This window comes from Hyaena hyaena, unplaced genomic scaffold (assembly GCF_003009895.1).
Source record: "Hyaena hyaena isolate Hyena2069 unplaced genomic scaffold, ASM300989v1 scaffold_31, whole genome shotgun sequence".
Lineage (NCBI taxonomy): Eukaryota > Metazoa > Chordata > Mammalia > Carnivora > Hyaenidae > Hyaena > Hyaena hyaena.
In genome coordinates, this window is record NW_024080664.1 from 555304 (window position 1) to 573724 (window position 18421).

General features: G+C 57.3%; 1 protein-coding gene across 4 annotated transcripts in view; it reads left to right on the forward strand.

Annotated features, from left to right (window-relative positions):
• The first annotated feature begins 45 nt into the window (after positions 1–45).
• Positions 46–18421, forward strand: part of PASK (PAS domain containing serine/threonine kinase) — a 33632-nt gene continuing 15256 nt past the window's right edge. For 3 of the 4 annotated variants that reach the window (XM_039228591.1, XM_039228594.1, XM_039228595.1), the window contains exons 1-8: positions 46–93; positions 8938–9094; positions 10811–11043; positions 11708–11878; positions 12574–12711; positions 13189–13323; positions 15107–15367; positions 16806–16956. In XM_039228591.1, the coding sequence (XP_039084522.1) occupies positions 8956–9094; positions 10811–11043; positions 11708–11878; positions 12574–12711; positions 13189–13323; positions 15107–15367; positions 16806–16956 (1228 nt within the window). In that variant the 5' untranslated portion in view covers positions 46–93; positions 8938–8955. Of the gene's footprint in view, positions 94–1444; positions 1454–8937; positions 9095–10810; positions 11044–11707; positions 11879–12573; positions 12712–13188; positions 13324–15106; positions 15368–16805; positions 16957–18421 lie in introns of all 4 variants that reach the window. The other variant, XM_039228592.1, reaches the window with a different exon arrangement.

The following is an 18421-nucleotide window of genomic DNA, read 5'->3' on the forward strand; positions in this document are numbered from 1 at the left end:
AGCCTCAACGCCTCATGGGAATTGTAGTCCACCCGCGAGGCCACGAGGGCCTCAGCCCCAGGAGCAGTAGCCAGCCTCACCTCCCCGGGACAGGTAATCTGAGAGCGCACCGGAGGCTTCTGGAGGCGAGGAGCGGGGAAGAAGACAGGGACGGTCGGGGCCGTACGCACGGAGCCGTGGCTGCAGGCGAGGGGAGAGAAGAATCTGGGAGATGCTTGGGGCTCATCGAGGCTCTCTGCGTGCGGGCCAGTCGAGGGCGTGCCGGCCCCTCCGGGCCTCAGAGGTTGCGTCTGTACAGTGGCGGATTTCGTCCCGATGTCGCCGCGCGGATTTAGCCCCTGTGAAGGGACCGCCTCCAGTTAACGCTCAGCACAGGGCGCCCGCGCTCGTGCCGGAGTCGGAGCCGAGGCCAGGGACCGGGGCACCGGGGGCCAGCTCCACCCGCAGGTGCGGGGACGGCCTCCGAGGGGTCCAGGACTTCGACCCAGCCCACTGCGAGCCGCAGCCTCTGTCGGTCTCCGGCCCCTCGGGCGTACCTGGCCTGTGAGGGATCCCCCTCCCATCCCCGCGTCCCCTGCCTTCGAGGCCGCAGAGAGGCGAGCTGCGACTGCTCACCCTTCGGGATTCGGAGACCGGAGGAAACGGTGTCGGTCAGACCTGGCGGGCGGAGGCGCTGTCTCTTTTGGCCCTTCCGAGGCGCCGTAAAGGGAGTCCGGTGCGTCCCTAGCAACCGTCAGCGCGGGCTTCTCTGCTTGAACTCGCCGAGTCCCGCCCACAGGCGCTCGTGGTTGGCTCGTAGGGCATGTCAATCGGCACGGGTCGTCCTGCGATTGGCCGGTGGGGCCGGAGGCGGGGATCCGCTCCCTCCTGGCGGGTGAAGCGAACTTGGCTGGGTGACCCTGGCAGGCCCCAGGTGAGATGCCCGCGTTGGGGAGAGCGGGCCCGCGATCCGCGGGCTCCTGGCGCGGCCCGTGGACGAGCCTCACCCGAACCCTGCGTTCCCTCCGTGGGGCTCCGGCCGGTGGCGGCCTGCTGCCGCCTTGCCGCCGTTTGCGGCGCCCCGGCCCTGGGGCCCTGAGGGCCTGGGACCCGGCCGCGGCCTAACCCCACCGGCGCGCCGTCCATCCCCGGAGTTGGCCGCCCGTGTTTTGTTTGCCTCGTGTTGCCTGCCCTCCCCCTGGATGGCGAGCCCGGGAGACCAGGGCCTGTTTCCTGCTCTCAGCTGCTCTCCAGCGCCCAGGACGGTGCTGCCAGCGGGTATTTGTGGCACGAACGCCCACTGCTTCCCACATCTCCACTTGGGTGTCGCAGACAAACCTGGCTCTATCCATATCCTGTCTTCACTAGCTTTTCTTTCCCCAGAGCATGGCAGCGGCCTGAGCGGGAAACTGGGGATGCGGTCTTAATGCCTGGTCTTCCCTTCCCTTCCCGGCTCATCACCCAGTGTATCTAGGTCAGTCCCGTGCCAACTGCTGTCCGTGTGTTCCTCTCTCCATCTTTCTGCCACTGCTTTAACTTAAGACCTCGTATTTCTTGCCGGTATTACTTGGCTCCCCACCCTCCAACTCTTCTGCTTCTGGAGTGACCTTTGTAAACTGCCAATCTGGTCATGATACTCCCAAGCACAGACCCCCTTAAAGTCCGTCTTTGGTAAGAAGTCTGCTTGGGCAGACATTGAAAGCCCTGGGAGTTATGCCTGACTTTTCCAGGCCCATCTCCACCTACTCTCCTGTGTCCTGAACTCCCCAGGGTGCTGTGGGAATCTTTGTCGTGAGGTGCCTCTGTCTGTCTGTCTGTCTGGAAGGCTTCTTCATTCCAGTTTTCAGTGCTCAGCCTTGCTGGTGGCTCCTCCAGGAGGCCTTTCAGGCCCGAGAAGTGCCCTTTGCTTACATCCCCCATCACAGCATCTGTCACCCTGGATATTCTTTAGGACACCTCCAGGCGAGAAACAGACTGTCTCAGGAAGGCTCTGAGTAGTTATTGGCCCCGAAACCTGAAGCCCAGAAGAAGGAGGATTTCAGGGTGGGTTTATCCAGTGGCTCAGTATGCCGTCCTTGCCATCCTCTGCTGTGCTGTCCCCCGTGTTGGCTTCTTCCCGAGGCCGGTTCCACACCTGGTTGTACAGCAGTGGTGGGATCAATTGGAGCTGTTTGCTTCCTGGCTTGTGTTCTAGTGAGAGAACGATGGTTGCTTCTAGAAGTTCACCCATAAAAGCAAAGAGTACTTTTCCAGAAGCTCCCTGCAAATCTCTCCTTGCTTCTTTTTGGTGTGTGTTTGGGGGGGGGGGGTCACTCATGCCTTCTGAAATCAAAACTAGCAACAGCCATGGAATTACCCTGAGACACTGTCAGGTGCTCTCTGGTTCAACTTCTTATATCTTGTGCTCAGAGCACATACAAAGTAAAAAAAACCCAGAAAAACGACCCTGAAAACGTAGGGCTGGACTTGCAGGTGTTTCTGGTTTGCGTTTGAGTTAAGCCTGTGGGAACAGGAGCACTCTAAGGTTGATGAAGCCGGGCCGTGCGCTCTTAGAGGCCAGCCTGTGCCCATGGGGCTGCAGAGCTGCCGTGGGCCTCCCTTCCACGCCGTGTGCGTGTGGCTTGCGATGCTGAACTGGCTCACGGCAGACTGCAGACAGCACAGAAGGCGAGAAGGAAGAGCATTTGGCTTTCTTGCATCCCCTTCTTAATGCGTCAGTTTTAAATGCTTTATCTCCCTCCTCCCGTGAAGGATCAAGCACTGGTCCTTACCCTCCCTTCCCTTCCTTCCCTCCTCTCCCTCTTCTTGTGACTTTTACAAAGTAAACCTTTATAATATTTACAACGTCTTCTAAAGAGTTTTACTACCTTTTTTTCGAAGTTTTCTAAATTTACGAAGTAATCTGAAGAGTCATGGTTTTATTGATTTGTTTATTTTACAAGTTAAAGTTGTATAACGTTTACAGTGTAGTCTGAAGCTATAATCAAATTTCCTTGCTTTGTCTATAGGTTGGCTGTAGAAACAGAAACAAAAATATGATCATGTCTGTTTTAGGAAGAATTAGTCCCTTTAGATGCTTGGAGAAGGAGAGCAACACATTCTAGTGGTTTGTTATTTACCTTCTCTCTTGATTTTTCCTCGTCTTTTGGTTCATAACCAGCCGTAGCTGTTAGGATGCCATGCTGGATACATACCTATGTGTAGGAAACATCTCTGAACGTTTTAGTACGTGCTGGTTGATTCATACAAAGGGATAAATGCCCCATTAGTCATGAATCATAACAATGAAGTGAAGGCATTTAAGCCCACTACCCAAATTCAGAACTAAAAGACCCTGGGCCATCGTGCCGCCCACCATTGCAACTTGCTGGTTGCTGGACCCTCAGAGGAAATCTCCTGCCTCATGATTAGGGTTATCACATACGTTCATACCCCTACACGATATATTTAGATGGGGGTGTTATAAAAAGGGAGTTTTACTGTTGATGGTCGTTTGTAACTTGATTTTTTCACTTATTTCGCTAAGATTTATCTTTGTTGTGTGTATAGAAATTGTTATAACTCATAGTATGAATATACTAGAATTTTAAATCTATTTTCTTTAAAAAATTTTTTTTCTGTCTTTTATTTATTTCTGAGAGAGAGTGAGCGAGCGAGCGAGAGAGCAGGGGAGGGTCAGAAGGAGAGGGAGACACAGAATCTGAAGCAGGCTCCAGGCTCCGAGCTGTCAGCACAGAGCCTGATGCGGGGCTCGAACCCATAAACCGTGGGTCATGACCTGAGCCGAAGCCAGATGTTTAACCGACCGAGCCACCCAGGCGCCCCTAAATCTATTTTCTTGTTGATGAACAAGTTTTTTCTTTTGCTGTTGTGACCCATGCTGCCCTGAATACCCTTGAGTGTGACTTGCTACATATGTACAAGGATTTCCATCCAGTATAAATCTGAGAGTGGGATATACTGTCCCTGTAGACTACTGTTTGACTTAAGTTGTTTTCTGAAGAGATTGAATTAAGTTGTTAGAGTTCCCATTGATCCATATCTCTATCAGTATTTGATGTTACTAGAACTAGTACGTTTTGCTGATGTTGTTGGTGTACAGTTGTCATGATTATGCTAATAAAGGTAAACCTTTTGTTATAGGCTTATTGGTCATTAGGGCTTCCTCTTTTGTGAAATCCCTGTTTTCATTTTTCTATGGAACTGTGCGTCTTTTAGATTTTTGTAAATTTTTTTAAAAAGTTTATTTACTTTTGAGAGAGAGAGTGAGAGACAGCATGAGCAGGGGAGGGGCAGAGAGAGAGGGGGACACAGAATACGAAGCAGGCGCCCGGCTCCGAGCTGTCAGCACAGAGCCCGACGCGGGGTTTGAACTCACAAACCGTGAGATCATGACCTGAGCCGAAGTCAGATGGTTAATCGACTGAGCCCCCAGATGCCCCAGAATTTTGTAAATGTTAAATGACTGACCTTTTACACTATCCTGGATATTTTCTGTTTATATATGTGTGGCAAATGTCTTCCCAACCTGTGGTTTATATCATTTTGTTTGTGGTATTTTTTGTGAACGGGTGTTCTCCACTTTAATGTTAAGTTTTCAAGCTTACGTTATAGCTAGAGCTTTTTGTCTTGTTGAAGAAAACTCTGCTTGCCCAAGTCCTACAGACAGTCTTTCTAATTGTCTTCTAAAAGCCTAGCATTTTGACATTGACCAATTAAGTCTCACATCGTAGACACTGCTTTCCGTGTGGTGGCGCAAGGCCCCCTCTGGTCCGGAGGGGGAGCCCCTCGGCCTCTCCGCGTGCTGGCGGCCGGGTTTCTCCATCGATGGGCCCTCCCGCAGGCACGGGTCCCGGGCTCGTGCCCACGCAGGCCTGCGGCTGGGCACCCGCCTGTTTCTTTGAGGTTTGGTTACTGCTGCCCAGACACACTCGCCCGCCGAGCACGGCTTCCTGCCCGGCCTTCACCTCTGGCAGGCGGGGTTGCCGCTCAGGGGCCTGGACCTGTGCCTTTCTTTCTTTGTTGGTGAAGCTCACTCGCTCTTACCTCTTCAGACGTTTCTTCTCTCCCTCTCCCTCCAGTTAGATGTGAGAGTATCTCAGCCTGTACCTCTTAACTTCTCTCTCGTAATTTTACGTTCTCGCGTTCCGGGTCACTTATTCACGCAGCTCTTCCAATCCTCTCATTTTCTTTTCAGCCATGACTACCTGCCTGCCTTACTCATCCAATGACGTGAACAGTTAACTTTACTGAGCTAATTTACAGACCATACAATGTGCTGGTGTTAAGGACGTAGCCCAGGAGTGTTGGGGGGCTTACCCAACCGCACGGTCGCAACCACAGTGGAGCCCGAGGGCCTTTCCACCCGCCTCAGAATCCCCTTTGTGCCGGAGTCAGCCCCTGCCCTTCGCACCCCTGCCCTTCGCACCGCCGCCCCGGACAGCGCCTGCTCCGCCGGCTGCCCCTACGGATGGGGCCTGTCTGCGCCGGCGCCCGAGCGCGCGGGGCCTGCGGGACGTGTCCTCTGCGCTGGCTGCCGGTCGGCGTCGCCACGCTTGAGACTCATCCGTGCCACTGCTGTCTCCCCGTCCGCTCGTTCGCGTTGCCGAGAGCGTTCTTTTGTGTGAGCCCACTTTGATTTGCTTCTGTGTTCTGTTGAGGGATGTCCGCCCGGTTTGCGGTTCGGGTCTGTGCTGAATTCAGTTGTTGGCAACCTTTCTGTGGACGTCCATGTGGCCGTGCACTTTTCTGCTTCAGGTGGACACTTAGTGCAGTGACTGTGCTGCAGGGTGATTGGCAGACTGCTTTCCGGCGCGGGGGTGCGTGCATCGGGGGTTCCGCCAATGCCCTGTGAGCGTTCCGGCCGCTCCCCGTCCTTACCGACACTTTGCGTGTCCATTCCTTGTAATTTTAGCCCCCCGGTGCTTGCGTGTGGTAGCTCGCTACGGCCTTAACTTGCATTTCCCTGGTTACTAATGATGGTGAACACTCTTCTCACGTGCTTTGTGATTTGGGTGCCTCCTTTGGTGAAGCGTCAACTGAAAACCTTCCTTCACCCTCTTTAAAAAAAATAAGGTTACTAGTCTTATGAATCCTTAGGATTTTCTACGTAGGTGATCATGTCCCCTGTGAATCGAGACAGCTTTATGCCCTGCTTTCCAGTATACGTGCCTTTTATTTCTTTTTCTTGCCTTTGTGTCCTGGCTATGACTTCCAGGACAGCACCGGGGAGAAGAGGCTAGAATGGACTTCTTTACCCTGCTCCTGACTTTGGAAGGCTGACCTTGGAAGGCTAGCATATTTATTGCTAGCTGTGGGTTCTTCATATACGATCTCAATCAGGTTGAGGATGTTCTCAACTCCTAACCGTTGAGTGTTTTTTCACATCAAGGGGTGTTAGATTTTGTTAAATGCTTTTTCAACACACTCACGTGTTAGGATTGTGTGACTTTTCTTACTTTTCTTCTTCTTTCTCCGTTAGCCTGTTGATATGATGAATTACACTGATTTCCAAATGTGAAGCCCGCTTTTTACTCCTGTGACAAACCCGCTGCTTTGTCGAGTACCAGTTTTACTTATTGCCTGGTGGGTTTGCTAACGCTTTGTTGAGGATTTACGCATCCTCGTTCGTGAGAGTTTTTGGTCTGTGGTTTCTCTTTCGAGCCATGTTTTTGTCCACTTTTGGTATCAGGGTAATGCTGGTCTCAAACCCTGGGCTGTTATGCTCCACCGGGTTTTAATTTCTGGAGGAGTTTGTATAGTATTGATGTTATTTCCTTCTTAAACATTTGATAGAATTCATCAGTGAAGCCAACTGGGCCTAGAGATCTTTGTGGGAAAGTTTTTAAATTACAACTTCATTTGTTTAGTGCTGAGATTAATTCTTCCAGTATGTAGTTATTTTTGAGAAACACTTATTCTCACTTTTTGACTCCCATCTTTTATATTTTAAACATATACATGGGTACTTCTAATATCTGGTATTCTTGTGGGTCTGAATCTGTTTGATTTTTCTGTAGATTCTCACTGAAGGTAGCTTGTTTCCCCGTCTACTTCGTTGGAAGAGAGCATATTTGCTTGTTCTTGATTTTGGAAGCCTCAGGCCTATATTTAGGATGCTTTGCTTCTGGGAAGATTGCTTCTGCCAGGGACCAGGCTCCTGAGCGAGGGCCACACTGTTCCTTGTCAGGGCCCCAGCATCTCTTAGGGAAGCCCCTGCCTCTGTGGGGTGACTCTCTTACAGTTCTGGTCACAGCTCGTGTGCATCTTTCTAAGTCTGTATATTTCAGGAGCTCAGAGAGGCCACGGCACTGGTATTCTTGATGAGCTCCAGCTGTTCTGAAATACAGGCACTGCTCAGCAGTTACCTAGGTCATTGTGTTCATCTTTTTTTTTTTTTTTCTAAAACTTTTACGTTTTGTTTTTAAATTCCTCTGGAACTAGGTTTTGTACATGGCAAGTCACGGGGTGCCACTGGGCCCCAGTCTAATTACGTCAACTCCCAAGCTGACAGCCCACAGCTATTAGGCATTTCTAATTCACAGCAGCAGCTGAGACCCTTGGGTCCTTGCCAGCACGCTGAGAGCTGTGCATTATCGCTGTTCCTGTTGTGCGCAGAAGGGGCTGACGCTGGCGGGCCGGGGGGCTGTGCTGGGGAGCAGCGTTCAGCCCCCGCCGATCCCCACCAGGCGCCGACATCAGTCACAATGTCAGTTTGTGAAATTGATGCTGTTCTGATGTCTTTTTTGTTCCTCTGCTGTCCTGTCCCCCGTTGCTTTTGCATCTTTCAATGTCAACACCCTTCCACACCCGTGAGAGTAGGGTCTCCAGTTTTCTGTCTGTCTAGGGGGCCCCTGCCCCACGGCGCACAGGAGCTGGCGGCCGAGTGGGGCGTTGGTCAGGCCATAACCGCTGAGGGGCCTGGAGCGTGAACACACTGGAGAGCCCATGCTCTTAACACCGTAGGCAAAATTATAAATGGGGCTCAAAGCTGTTAACTATGAAAGTCACTGCCCTCTTCTGGTGGTGAATCTTCACGATGACCTTGAAGCCAAGATGGAATGGGTGGGCTGGGCCTCCTTGGAGTTCAGTGCTGCAGTGGTGGGGAAGGGGGCAGCCACCTTCCCTTTCCAGAGCAGGTCCATGCTGTGGGGTGCCCCCGCCTGCTCACTGACGCTTGGTCTTCTTTGTAAAGGAAGCCCCTCAGCCAGTCCTTGGGCCTGTGTGTGTGAGGGAGCCCTGGTGGGGGGAGAGGCCCGTGCCCATCTCGGAAGCAGGTTCTGCATACTCAGAAGGTGATCAAGAAGAGCGCACGCGGGCTCGGGGATCCTCACTTCATCAAGGCCCCTGACCTGGGCCTCCAGACAGTGCTTCTGCAGCCGGTCACCATTGGAGGAAACGACGAAGGACGCATGAGATTTTTCTGTATTTATTTTCCTTACAGCTGCTTGCAGATATTTAAAAATAAGAAGTTAACAACACAAATCTCTGGTGCCAGGCCCGTCTCCCGACTCTGCATCGGGCTTGCATTGCTATTTTGTTTGAAGTCCCTGGATGATTCTGGGTGTGGCTGGTCAGATGCACTGGATTCGGGGAACCTCCCACACTGGCAGTTGCTCGTGGCATTGGGAATGCCTGTGGCCTGCGAGCACCTTTAGTTGATGCGCAGCTGTGGCCTGGGCCTTCCTTCCTGGTCCCTTCCCACCCTGCTGCGATCTCTCCCCATTTTCTTCTCTCTTCCCCATCTCTTCTCCCGCATTTTGCAGAAAGGGCTTCTCATAGCAGGACTTTGGTCCTGCGGGGCTCGCGTTGTCAGCTGGCTGCGCGGGAGCCTTTGGGGCTGAGCTGCTCTCTGCCTCGCAGAGGTCGTTGGCTCACCTGCCTCTTGGTTCTTGTGCTGCAGATGCTGACGGAGTTCACTTCGTTTTCCAGCTGACGGTTGTTCCTCTGTCCTCCCAGCTCCTGGTGGAGGACGGAATGGAGGACGGAGGCTTCGCAGAGAGCCCTGGTGCACGGACCGCCTCCGGGCCCCACGGGTCGTCGCCCTCGGCACACAGACACCCGAGCAGAAGGAATGGGCTTGCGAAGCTCTGCCAGAGCAGGATGGCCCTCTCCGGTAATGTCCCCTCTGCGCATCGTGGGCGGCGGAGTTGAAAATGCAGGCGAGGGGGCACTCTGGACTCCGGCCGGGCTCTCTGTTCTTGCAGAGAGGAGGTGCTCAGCGTGCACCGCTGCAGTGCCGGCCGGACTCCCTGCGCCTGCCACGCTGTGATTCTCAGGCCGGAGCCTCTTCTGCAGAGTGTGTGAGCGCCTCACTGGGCTGGGCTGCCTTGCAAGTAAAACACACTTTTGCCCATTGGGTTCAGTAAAGAGTTACCGGCTGCGCTGCAGGCCCCAGGCTTTCCTCCCGGATGCTGACGAGTTCCGCGGGCTTGAGGGCAGCCAGCTTCCCAGCGCCGGACACGTTCCCTGGTGCCGGGCCGAGAGGTCGAGGCGCCTGCTACCCACTCGCTCACTGTTCCCCCACCTCAGCTGGTGCCTCCAGAGCCCGGACATCTCTGAGGGGCTTGTTGTCGGAGGCGGTGCTCCGGGAGACAGTGGTGCGCGCTGCAGCCGGGGTGCCGAGGACACGGGGAGTCTGTTAGGAGGGCGGAAGGGGCTGGAGCTGGAGGAAGGGAGGCGGAGGGGAACAGCCCCGCAGAGGGGGAGGCTTGGAGCCCCGGAAGAGGGCTCACGTGCCCGCCTGGGAGCTCAGGGGGGCCTGTTCGGAGGGAAGCAGAGGCTAGGTCCCCAAGGTGAGGGCTGGGGATCCTGTGGGGAGCGCCGGGCGGGTCGATGAGGCACCCAGGTAGCCGCCCTCGCCCTCGGGAGCGTGGGCTTCAGGAGCATGGGCTGGTGTGTGCATGGGGAGCAGGGGGGAAGCTGGGGTCTCGGCGCCTGCCTCGTGCTGAGAGGGGGTCAGGCTGGGCCGGGGGCGGCCTGGAAGAGGAGGGCCAAGGCTCACGGCCGTGCAGTTTCCCGGCTCAGAGAATGGTCGGGGGCAGCCCATGAACTGAGGAGGGGAAAGGAGGGAAGACTTGTCCTTGCCTGGTGTTTGAGCTGCTCGAAGGATAGAGCTGCCATTTACTAGGATGGGAAAGGGAGAGGCAAGGCAGGGGTGTCAGCGGGGGGCCCGTAGCACATTCCTAGGTGAAGCGTATTGGAAGCCACCAAGGAGTGGCCGGGTGAGAGCTCAGGCAGGTGGAGGGCAAGGGAGCCCTGTCTTGGGCAGAGGTTGAGGTGGTGGGGAGCCGCCCCCTGGCCCAGGGCTGCCGACAGTGGGGGTGGGTGAGCCCTGAAAACCGGCCATGGGGCTGAGCATCTTGGGGACCCCGGCACTTGTTGCCGGGAGCAGGGTTTCTGGAGGGCTTGTGTGTGAAGCTGACCGGTGAATGAGGGGTGGAGGGAGGGGCCAGGACAGCCAGGCAGCTCTTGGATTTGGGAGGCTTTCCAGGAACAAGGGCCAGGCAGTGGCTGGAGGGTCAATAAGGGCAGACACAGGAGGCACCCCTCCGGGGCTGGGTGGGAAGGGGCCTCAGAGTGTGTTCACACAGAAGTGCTGAGCCCGGGCCAGCTTCCCATAAGTGTGACTCTGCGTGGCGGCACAGCCCCCAGGGACTGTCCCACCGAACTCTGGGGATGTTTGAGACGCACACTGGGTACGAACCGGCACGGCAGCTTGATGTGACCCTCGGACCATTTGGCGGGAGCTGAGAACAGAGGCTGCGTGCGGCGCTGTGTTTGAAGAGAGCGCTCCCGGCAGGTCTAAGGCTTCCTTTCCTTCTCTTTCCAGAAAGCAGATGGAGCTCCTACTGCCTGTCGTCGCTGGCTGCCCAGAACATGTGTGCGAGCAGGCTGCACTGCCCGGCGGCCCCGGAGCAGGCAGACGCGGCCGGGCCCCGGGGGGGCGCGTCCTGCTCTTCCCTGCTGCGCGGCTTGTCCCCGGGCCGGCCCACAGCCCTGCTCCCGGCCCCCGTGTGCAACCCGAACAAGGCCGTTTTCACCGTGGACGCCAAGACCACAGAGGTATTTGCTTCAGTTTGTGACACTGCTGGGAGCGTGTGGCCTGTGCCTTCAACCCGTGGCCTCAAACAGAGGCGTTTGTGATAAGTGCAGTCAGACGAGGGTCGGATTTCACCTGTGCAGTCGCAGAAGCCACGTAAATAAGAATCAACCACAACAAACAGTCCTCTCGCCAGGGAGGCCCAGGGGGGTCGAGCGCGTTCTCATGCTGGAGGCAGAGGGGAGGCTGAGGGAGAGGGAGGGATGAGTGCATTCTCGTGCTGGCCGAGGTGGAGGCCGAGGTGGAGGCCGAGGTGGAGGCCGCGGCGGGGACGGGCGCGTTCTCGTGCCGGCTGAGGCGCTGGCCACGAGAGTGAGAGCGCATTCCCAGCGTGCGTGCAGCATGTCTGCAGAGCGCGCAGGTGCACGCAGAGCTGAAATTGTTTGGTGGCAGGAGTGTGGCCTAAGTCCCCACACTTCCACTTAGTCTTGATGACGTGGGGCGCCCGGTCAAGGTGCTGCCATTTCTTGTGTCCCCGTCTGTGGCCAAGGCCCTGGAGGACCCAGGGCATCACTGCTGTGAGCCCACCAGCGCGGGACTCCGTGAGGGGACACTGGACTGTGCTGTGTCTGGGAGTTAGAGGGCCTCCTGGTGATTCTCGTGCCCTCTCCTCTCTGTGACCCCCAGATCCTGGTGGCCAATGACAAGGCTTGCCAGCTCTTGGGGTACAGCAGCCCTGACCTGATCGGCCAGAAGCTCACACAGTTCTTCCTGAAGCCAGATTCTGACGTGGTGAAGGCCCTCAGTGAGGAGCACGTGGAGGCCGATGGCCACGCCGCTGTCGTGTTTGGCACAGTGGTGAGTGCCTGGCGTTCACCCCTGGGGGCCGCTGCAAACACAGCCAGTCGCTGGCCACCACAGCCACTGTCTCCCCCTCAGCGCTGATGTTGGGGACAGCTGGGCTGGCTTGAGGGGCGTACAGCCTGACGGCAGAGGGGGCTGGTCAGCAGTTTGCAGAGCTGCAGAGTGCCAGGTGAATGCTCTGATCTTACGCTCCCCACCCCTAAATCTTCCCACTCCTAAATCTCCAGCTCTGTGTGTCTGTGGTCATTGGCAGGGCTGGCGGGGCTGGAAATGTTTTTCTGGGGCTCTGGTCCACCCTGTGCGGTGCATCGGCCAGGACGTTGACGGGTTGAGCTGCATGCTAGATGCTGAGCCCTCGGCCCTGGGCACCACGGGGAGTAAGATATGGTCCACTGTTCTGAAAAAGCCACCTGTCCGAGACTGACTGTCATGAAGAAATTTATGTGTTCACCACGTATCAATGTTTCCTTAAGAAGTCACGGATGCCATTTCCCCTGCTCTGTTGAATGATGCTGGTGAAAACTCTCCTCTCCCATAGAATGTTTGCTCAGAGACTGTTAGGTTAAATGTCAGAAACCTTGCTTGTACTTTGGTTCATTTCCGAGATGTGGGGCAGGTGAGCAGAGGCGGCACATGCCCACAGGCCTGGGGTCCGGGAGAGCCAGGTGCAAGCCCGTCTGTCCTCACAGGTGGACATCGTGAGCCGCGGCGGGGAGAAGATTCCAGTTTCCGTGTGGATGAAGAAGGTGCAGCGGGAGCGCCTCTGCTGTGTGGTCGTGCTGGAGCCCGTGGAGCGCGTCTCGGCCTGGGTCACTTTCCAGAGTGATGTGAGTGTGCCCGCGGTGTCTCTGCCATGCGTAGCTGCACCCTGGGCCCGGCTCCCGGAGCTGCAGCTCACCTTGGGGCCCGCTGTGTGCCTTCGGGGCAATGGAAGGCTGCCCTGCCACACCCCTCACTGTGCGTACGTGGGCAAGCAGTCCGATCTCCCCGTGCCTCAGTTTCCTCATGTGTAAAACTGGGATGTATTCGGAACCGCTCACAGCATTGCCTTCTCACGGTGTGATGGCTGGCGCCCAGTCCTCGGCCACTAGCTGCGGGCGCGGCGTGTGCTAGTTCCGAGGGCGCCTCGAGAAGTCAGAATGTGGGTTCGCGTGGCAGCAAGAGAGTTTGTGTGCACCTCTCACACTTCTGCCACGGGTGTGGCGCGAACTTAACAGCTTGTGACTTGGTGTTGGGTGGAGTTTGACACTGAAGTGCCAGAAGCTTTTACCCTGAGGCTTAAAAACACTGGTGTTTCCTCCAAGGGCATCGTTACGTCGTGCGACAGTCTCTTCGCTCTCCTGCACGGGTACACGTCCGTGGAGGAGGTGCTCGGGCAGCGCATCGCAGACCTCATCCCTTCTGTGCAGCTCCCACCACCGGGCAGGCTCATCCCACAGGTGGGACCCCCGAGGACCTCAGCCGACCCCATGGAGTCTGTATCTCCAGTGATGGGTGACCATACAGCTCTCAGACCGGAACCATGACCTGGCCGCACAGGCTGGGGCCTGTGCTCCGTGGCCCTGCATTCCACTTGCTGCGTTCTGGGCTCCGAAGCCTGGACCCAGTCAGGGCCTGTGTGGCTCTCTAACTGACCACCCCGTCCCCTTGGTCCTCTCCCTGGGGCTTGGGCTGGCAGGGAGGCCTGGCTGATGGTAGGTGTCCCCTCAAGGCAGGATGCCAGTCAGATCGGGGAGGGCTGGTGGTTTGGGGTCGGGGGGAGGTTCTGATGCCAACCGAATCCCACCAGTTCCCGGGAGCCCTGTTTCCTTTTAGTGTGCAGCCTTCACACCAATGACCTGCGCTACGGCGGGTTCACCTGCTGTCACACCCCAGCGACCTGTAGGATCAGACTGGACTGTTGATTTTTGCATAAAGTCATCTCTGCTGCTGCAAGGAATCAGAGACGCTTTCAGGACACCCGTAGGCACTCACCCGTTCTCTGGCTGGCCTCAGGCCAAGAGCCGAACCCTCTGAGTGGCCATCGGCAATTTTTCAGCTTCCCGGCTCAATTGGAAGCCCCTCCCGCCATCTCTCAGTCCTCATTGTCCCCGTGTCCTTTCCTCTGTCCCCACGCTTGTGGGAACATCCTGTCCTTTCCTCTGTCCCAGGGCCGGAGGGAGTGTCTGTGTCCTTGTCTCTGTCCCAGGGCCATCGGGGGTGTCTGTGTCCTTTCCTCTGTCCCAAGGCCGGTGGGAGTGTCCGTCAGCTCAGACGCTCAAGGAACCCGTGTCAGCACCTATTTGCTCAGCAGACCTCAGGTCCACCCTGGGCACGCATCCGAGAGAAGTGTGCTCCAGAGGCATGTTCGTGATAGCCTCAGACTAGAGCCTCTGACACCCCAGCAGCAAGTGGAGATAGGCTCTGCACCCCTCGTTCCTGGTGGGGCCCCCTGGGGCCTGGCGCCTGGCCTGCAGCCTGACCCTGTTCGGGGCGCGGTGCTGGTGAGGGGAGGTCGCGTGTTGAGGGCCATGCCTATGGCATGGACCCCTTCGGATCTCCTGTCTCCCAGGTGGACTCTCAGAGGGGCAGGTGGAATCGGGTGAGGGGTGGGCACAAAAGCCGGGGCTGGTGTGCCTTCTCGAAACCTAAAAGGGAGCACGCTCTCAAAGCCCCTGGTGAGGCTGCCACCTTGGTCAAGATTTACATGAAACTGGATACATTCCAAGTCTTTAAGGAGGGAGACATGAGGCAAGGATGTGGTTTTGGGGGTGACGGAGGTACTGAGGAGGCAGATGAGGGGTGGCAGCAAGCAAGAAACCACTGCCCCTCAGGCTGGAGGACAGGGGACGGAGTGGGGCTGGGCCGTCTGCAGAGGTGGGACCTGGGGATCCCGGGGGTCCCAGGGGGAGAGCGGGAGGAGCACGCTGGCCCTGCCCCCCAGAGACCAGTCCGGGCCTTGCTTGTGTCTTGGTTGCCCTGGAACATGCTGCCCTCGGGCCTTTCTGGGGTGGGGGCTGCTAGGGTGCAGTGCCTGCGCCCCAGTCACAGCTCTGGTCAGCTCCCGCTTTCCCCGGGCCAAAGGCAGAGTGCGGGGAGGTTGAGGGAGGACTGGTGTGGGGAGTGTGATGCTGGGGGTGCCCCCCAGCATGTGTGGCTGGGTTCACTTCTAAAGCTGCAAAGACTCTAAGCTTGGGCTGCACGGGATGCTGCTGTCAGCTCGGTGGGGGCTGTTTCTTCCAGAATCTCAAGATTCAGAGGTCTGTCGGGAGAGCCAAAGACGGCACCACCTTCCCTCTGAGCTTGAAACTGAAGTCTGAGCCCAGTAGCGAGACGGTGGAAGTCGGCAGGGACGTCCCCGAGCCGGGCTACTCGGCGTCCGTCTGGGTGTTCTCCACCCTCAGCGGCCTCCTCACCCTCCTGCCCGACGGGACCATCTACGGCATCAACCACAACTTTGCCCTGATGCTGTTCGGTTACGGAAAGACGGAGCTCCTGGGCAAGGTGGGCAGCCGGCCTGTGTGCCCCTGTGGGGGGCTGGTCCATTGTCACAGTGAGGACATGTGCTTGTCAGAGGCTTTGTGCCCCCCTGGCTGCCGGGCCGGCCCCCTGGTTGCCGCCGGGGTGTTCCGGGCTCCGTGCGCCAGGAGCCAGGCCCGGTGGGGGTGCCTGTGTTTATCTAGGACTGCCAAGCGCCTGTGTCCGTTACTCTAAACCACTGTAAGCTTGCTGCCCTGAAACATGACAGTCTCGTGTTTAGGTCACAGGCTGGTTCTTTGGGCTGAGGTCAGCAGGATGCTCGTTCTGCTGTTCCACGCGGCATCAGCTGGGGCCGGCTCCTCCCCAGGTGCGCCTGCTCATGGCTCTGGCTGCCGGGGGCCGGGGCTGGTGTAGCGAGTCCCTGTGTGTCGCTTGATGGCTGGGCTCCGAGGGCGGGTGAGTGTCCGGGCAGCCATAGGATGTTCCTGCACGTGGCCCCAGGGTCCTCCTGGTGCTGGAAAGGGGACACGGCCCCTCACTCAGTGGGAGGGGAGCCACGGGGGAGGGAGAGGCTGCTGACTGAGGCATTGAGTTTGACGCCTAGTGGCCCCCATGCCAGTGCGCCCGGCCGGCCTGGCTCTTGGATGCCTGCAGCCTTTTGCGGGGCACCTGTTCACCAAAGGTTGCCACAAATGGAGGGGACATTGTCCCTTCTTATCGTTCTCAGACCCAGCGACAGCATCCAAAAACAGATCCCTCTCTGTTTTCTAACTAGAAATAGTAAGGAGCAGGTAAGCTAAAATTTAGTTAAATGAAGGTAAACTTAGTTGGATTGTAACTAATGAAAATGCAGTCAGTGTGGTTTCTGGACCAAGGGGTTCCCGCGGGAACGTTGAGGGCCCCCTGGCCTTGCAGGGATTGCTCGTGGGGTGGATAGACCTGCCTCTGGGGTTAGGCTGTGTTCCAGATTCACACGGCTGTGAGTAGGGGGCGCACATGGGTTCAGAGAAAACACGTGTCCTCGCAGCTCTGGGGCCTGGGACCCTCATGCTGAGGCCTGGGCCAGCACAGCAGAGGCACCGAGGTCCTTTGTCCTTGTACTGGGCATCCATCACATCCTTCACGTAAGGTGAAGTTTGCACACGCGGCTTTCAGGCCTAAGGAAACCATGGGGCAAAGGCCAGACACCTGCTTGGGCCACGTGGAGGTGTTGGTATGAGTAGCTTCCATTGTTGACTTTGTCTTTTTCATAAGAAAAGGGGGGGAGGGTCGCAAATTCCATGCTGAGTGTCAGAGGGGCTTTGTGGGTCTGCCGAGAGGCATATGACCTGGTATCTTTCCTAACCTTGCCTGGAGACTTGCTCACGTTGCATTCATTCTCTCCCCAGACCAGAAGGTGGGACGGCCCTGCGAGTCAGGGCGCAGCCTCGCTAGGTCTGAAATGTCACGGTTTCTTTTCTAGAATATCACTTTCCTGATTCCCGGTTTCTACGACTACATGGACCTTGCGTCTGATGGTTCCTTACCGCTGCCAGACCTGAACTGCTCGGACGTTGGCAACCGGAGTGAGCCTGGGGGGACCGCTGTGGACCCCCAGGACTGGGACCCGGCCGGTGAGACCAAGGGTCCTCCCAGCTGCACCCGCGGCCGCCCAGCCACACACAGCCCCATGCCTTGGAGGGAGGGGGCGCGGGCGTGTGGGGCCGGACGGAGAGTGTCGGCGAGTGACGGCTGGGTGTGCACAGAGACCCTGTCTGTCGTGGGCCTTCCGGGTTCCCAGGGGATGGGGCGCGGAGTGAGTCTGACAACAGCGGGACCCGGGGGTAGCTGGCTGGCGGTGTTCCACAGCTGGTCTGTGGAGCGTTACGTAGCCTTTGACAGTATTAGCATGGCCTATCACATTAACCGCTAAGTTAAATGGTTCTAGGCACGTTTGCTTGTTACGTTTATCCTCTATTTTAGTTTAGCATTAAGTATTATTTAAGCAAATAGCTCAAGTCCCCACGACGTGAACATCTTAGGTGCCGTGGTATGTGAGGACAAGCTGGGAGCACGGCTCCTGCCCTGACCGGGCTCCTCTCTGGCTTCGAGGCACCGGGAGCGTAGCCTGCAGAGCGTGGGACTGCCCTGCAGCCTCCTCAGTGCTCACCTTTACATTGACAAGGAGCGAGGAGGAGCCACACCCCCGTTCCACCTTGGGGGTGCTCGCAGCCCGCAGGGCCCCGCTCTGCCAGCGCCCGCTCCCTCACTGCCCACCGATGGGCACGCTCCTCATGTCCCCGGGCCTCTGCCGTCCCGTGAGGGGGCTCACCGGAAGTGAAACGAGAGGGCTGCCGGGGAGCAGCAGGCATTAGGCGGCCACGTGTGTCCGGGGCTCTCTGTGGCACTTTTGGAGGGTGGTGTGGCAGTGATGCCGTGTGCACGTGACCAGCTCAGGGCACCTTGGAACACCCTGTCCCCATTCTGCCACCTGTGGCCGGACTTGCTGTCTGAGCGAGGGTTTGACACGGTCGCCGCGGGAGTGGAGGTGGCCACGTGGGAGCATCTCTGTCATTGGGCACTGCTTGGTGCTGTGGGGGCTTCTGCAGCACGTGGCCCGGACCCACGGCTCACGCCCATGTGGGACACATGCCCCCCAGGTCACTTTCCAGGCACTAGAGGTGACCTTGCGGCATTTTGTTCCACAAGGTGCTTTTTGGGGCTGCCGGCTCTCCCGGGGCCCCACCGTTGGCACGTGGGCTTCCTTCCCCGCGTCTGGGCTCTGTCTGTACGGCGGCCTTTCCAGTTTCTTTCTCAGTCACTGCTTCCAAGTCTTCCTCTTTCCCACTGTTCTACTGTCTCTCCTGAGCGTGTATGTCTGATGTGTGATCTTTGTGGATGGTTGGGGGATGGGGATTGCTTCTGTCCCTTCTCTCCATGCCTCCTCCGGATGAACTCTTGGAAGTGGCATTTCTGGGCACATGGGGATGCGTGCTGTTGCCGGCCGCTGTCCGCATGTCCACTGGAGAGCAGGTGCGGGCCCGACCACCTCCACCGCCGGGGGTGAGGGTTCTTTCCAACAGCCCCGATCTAGACTGC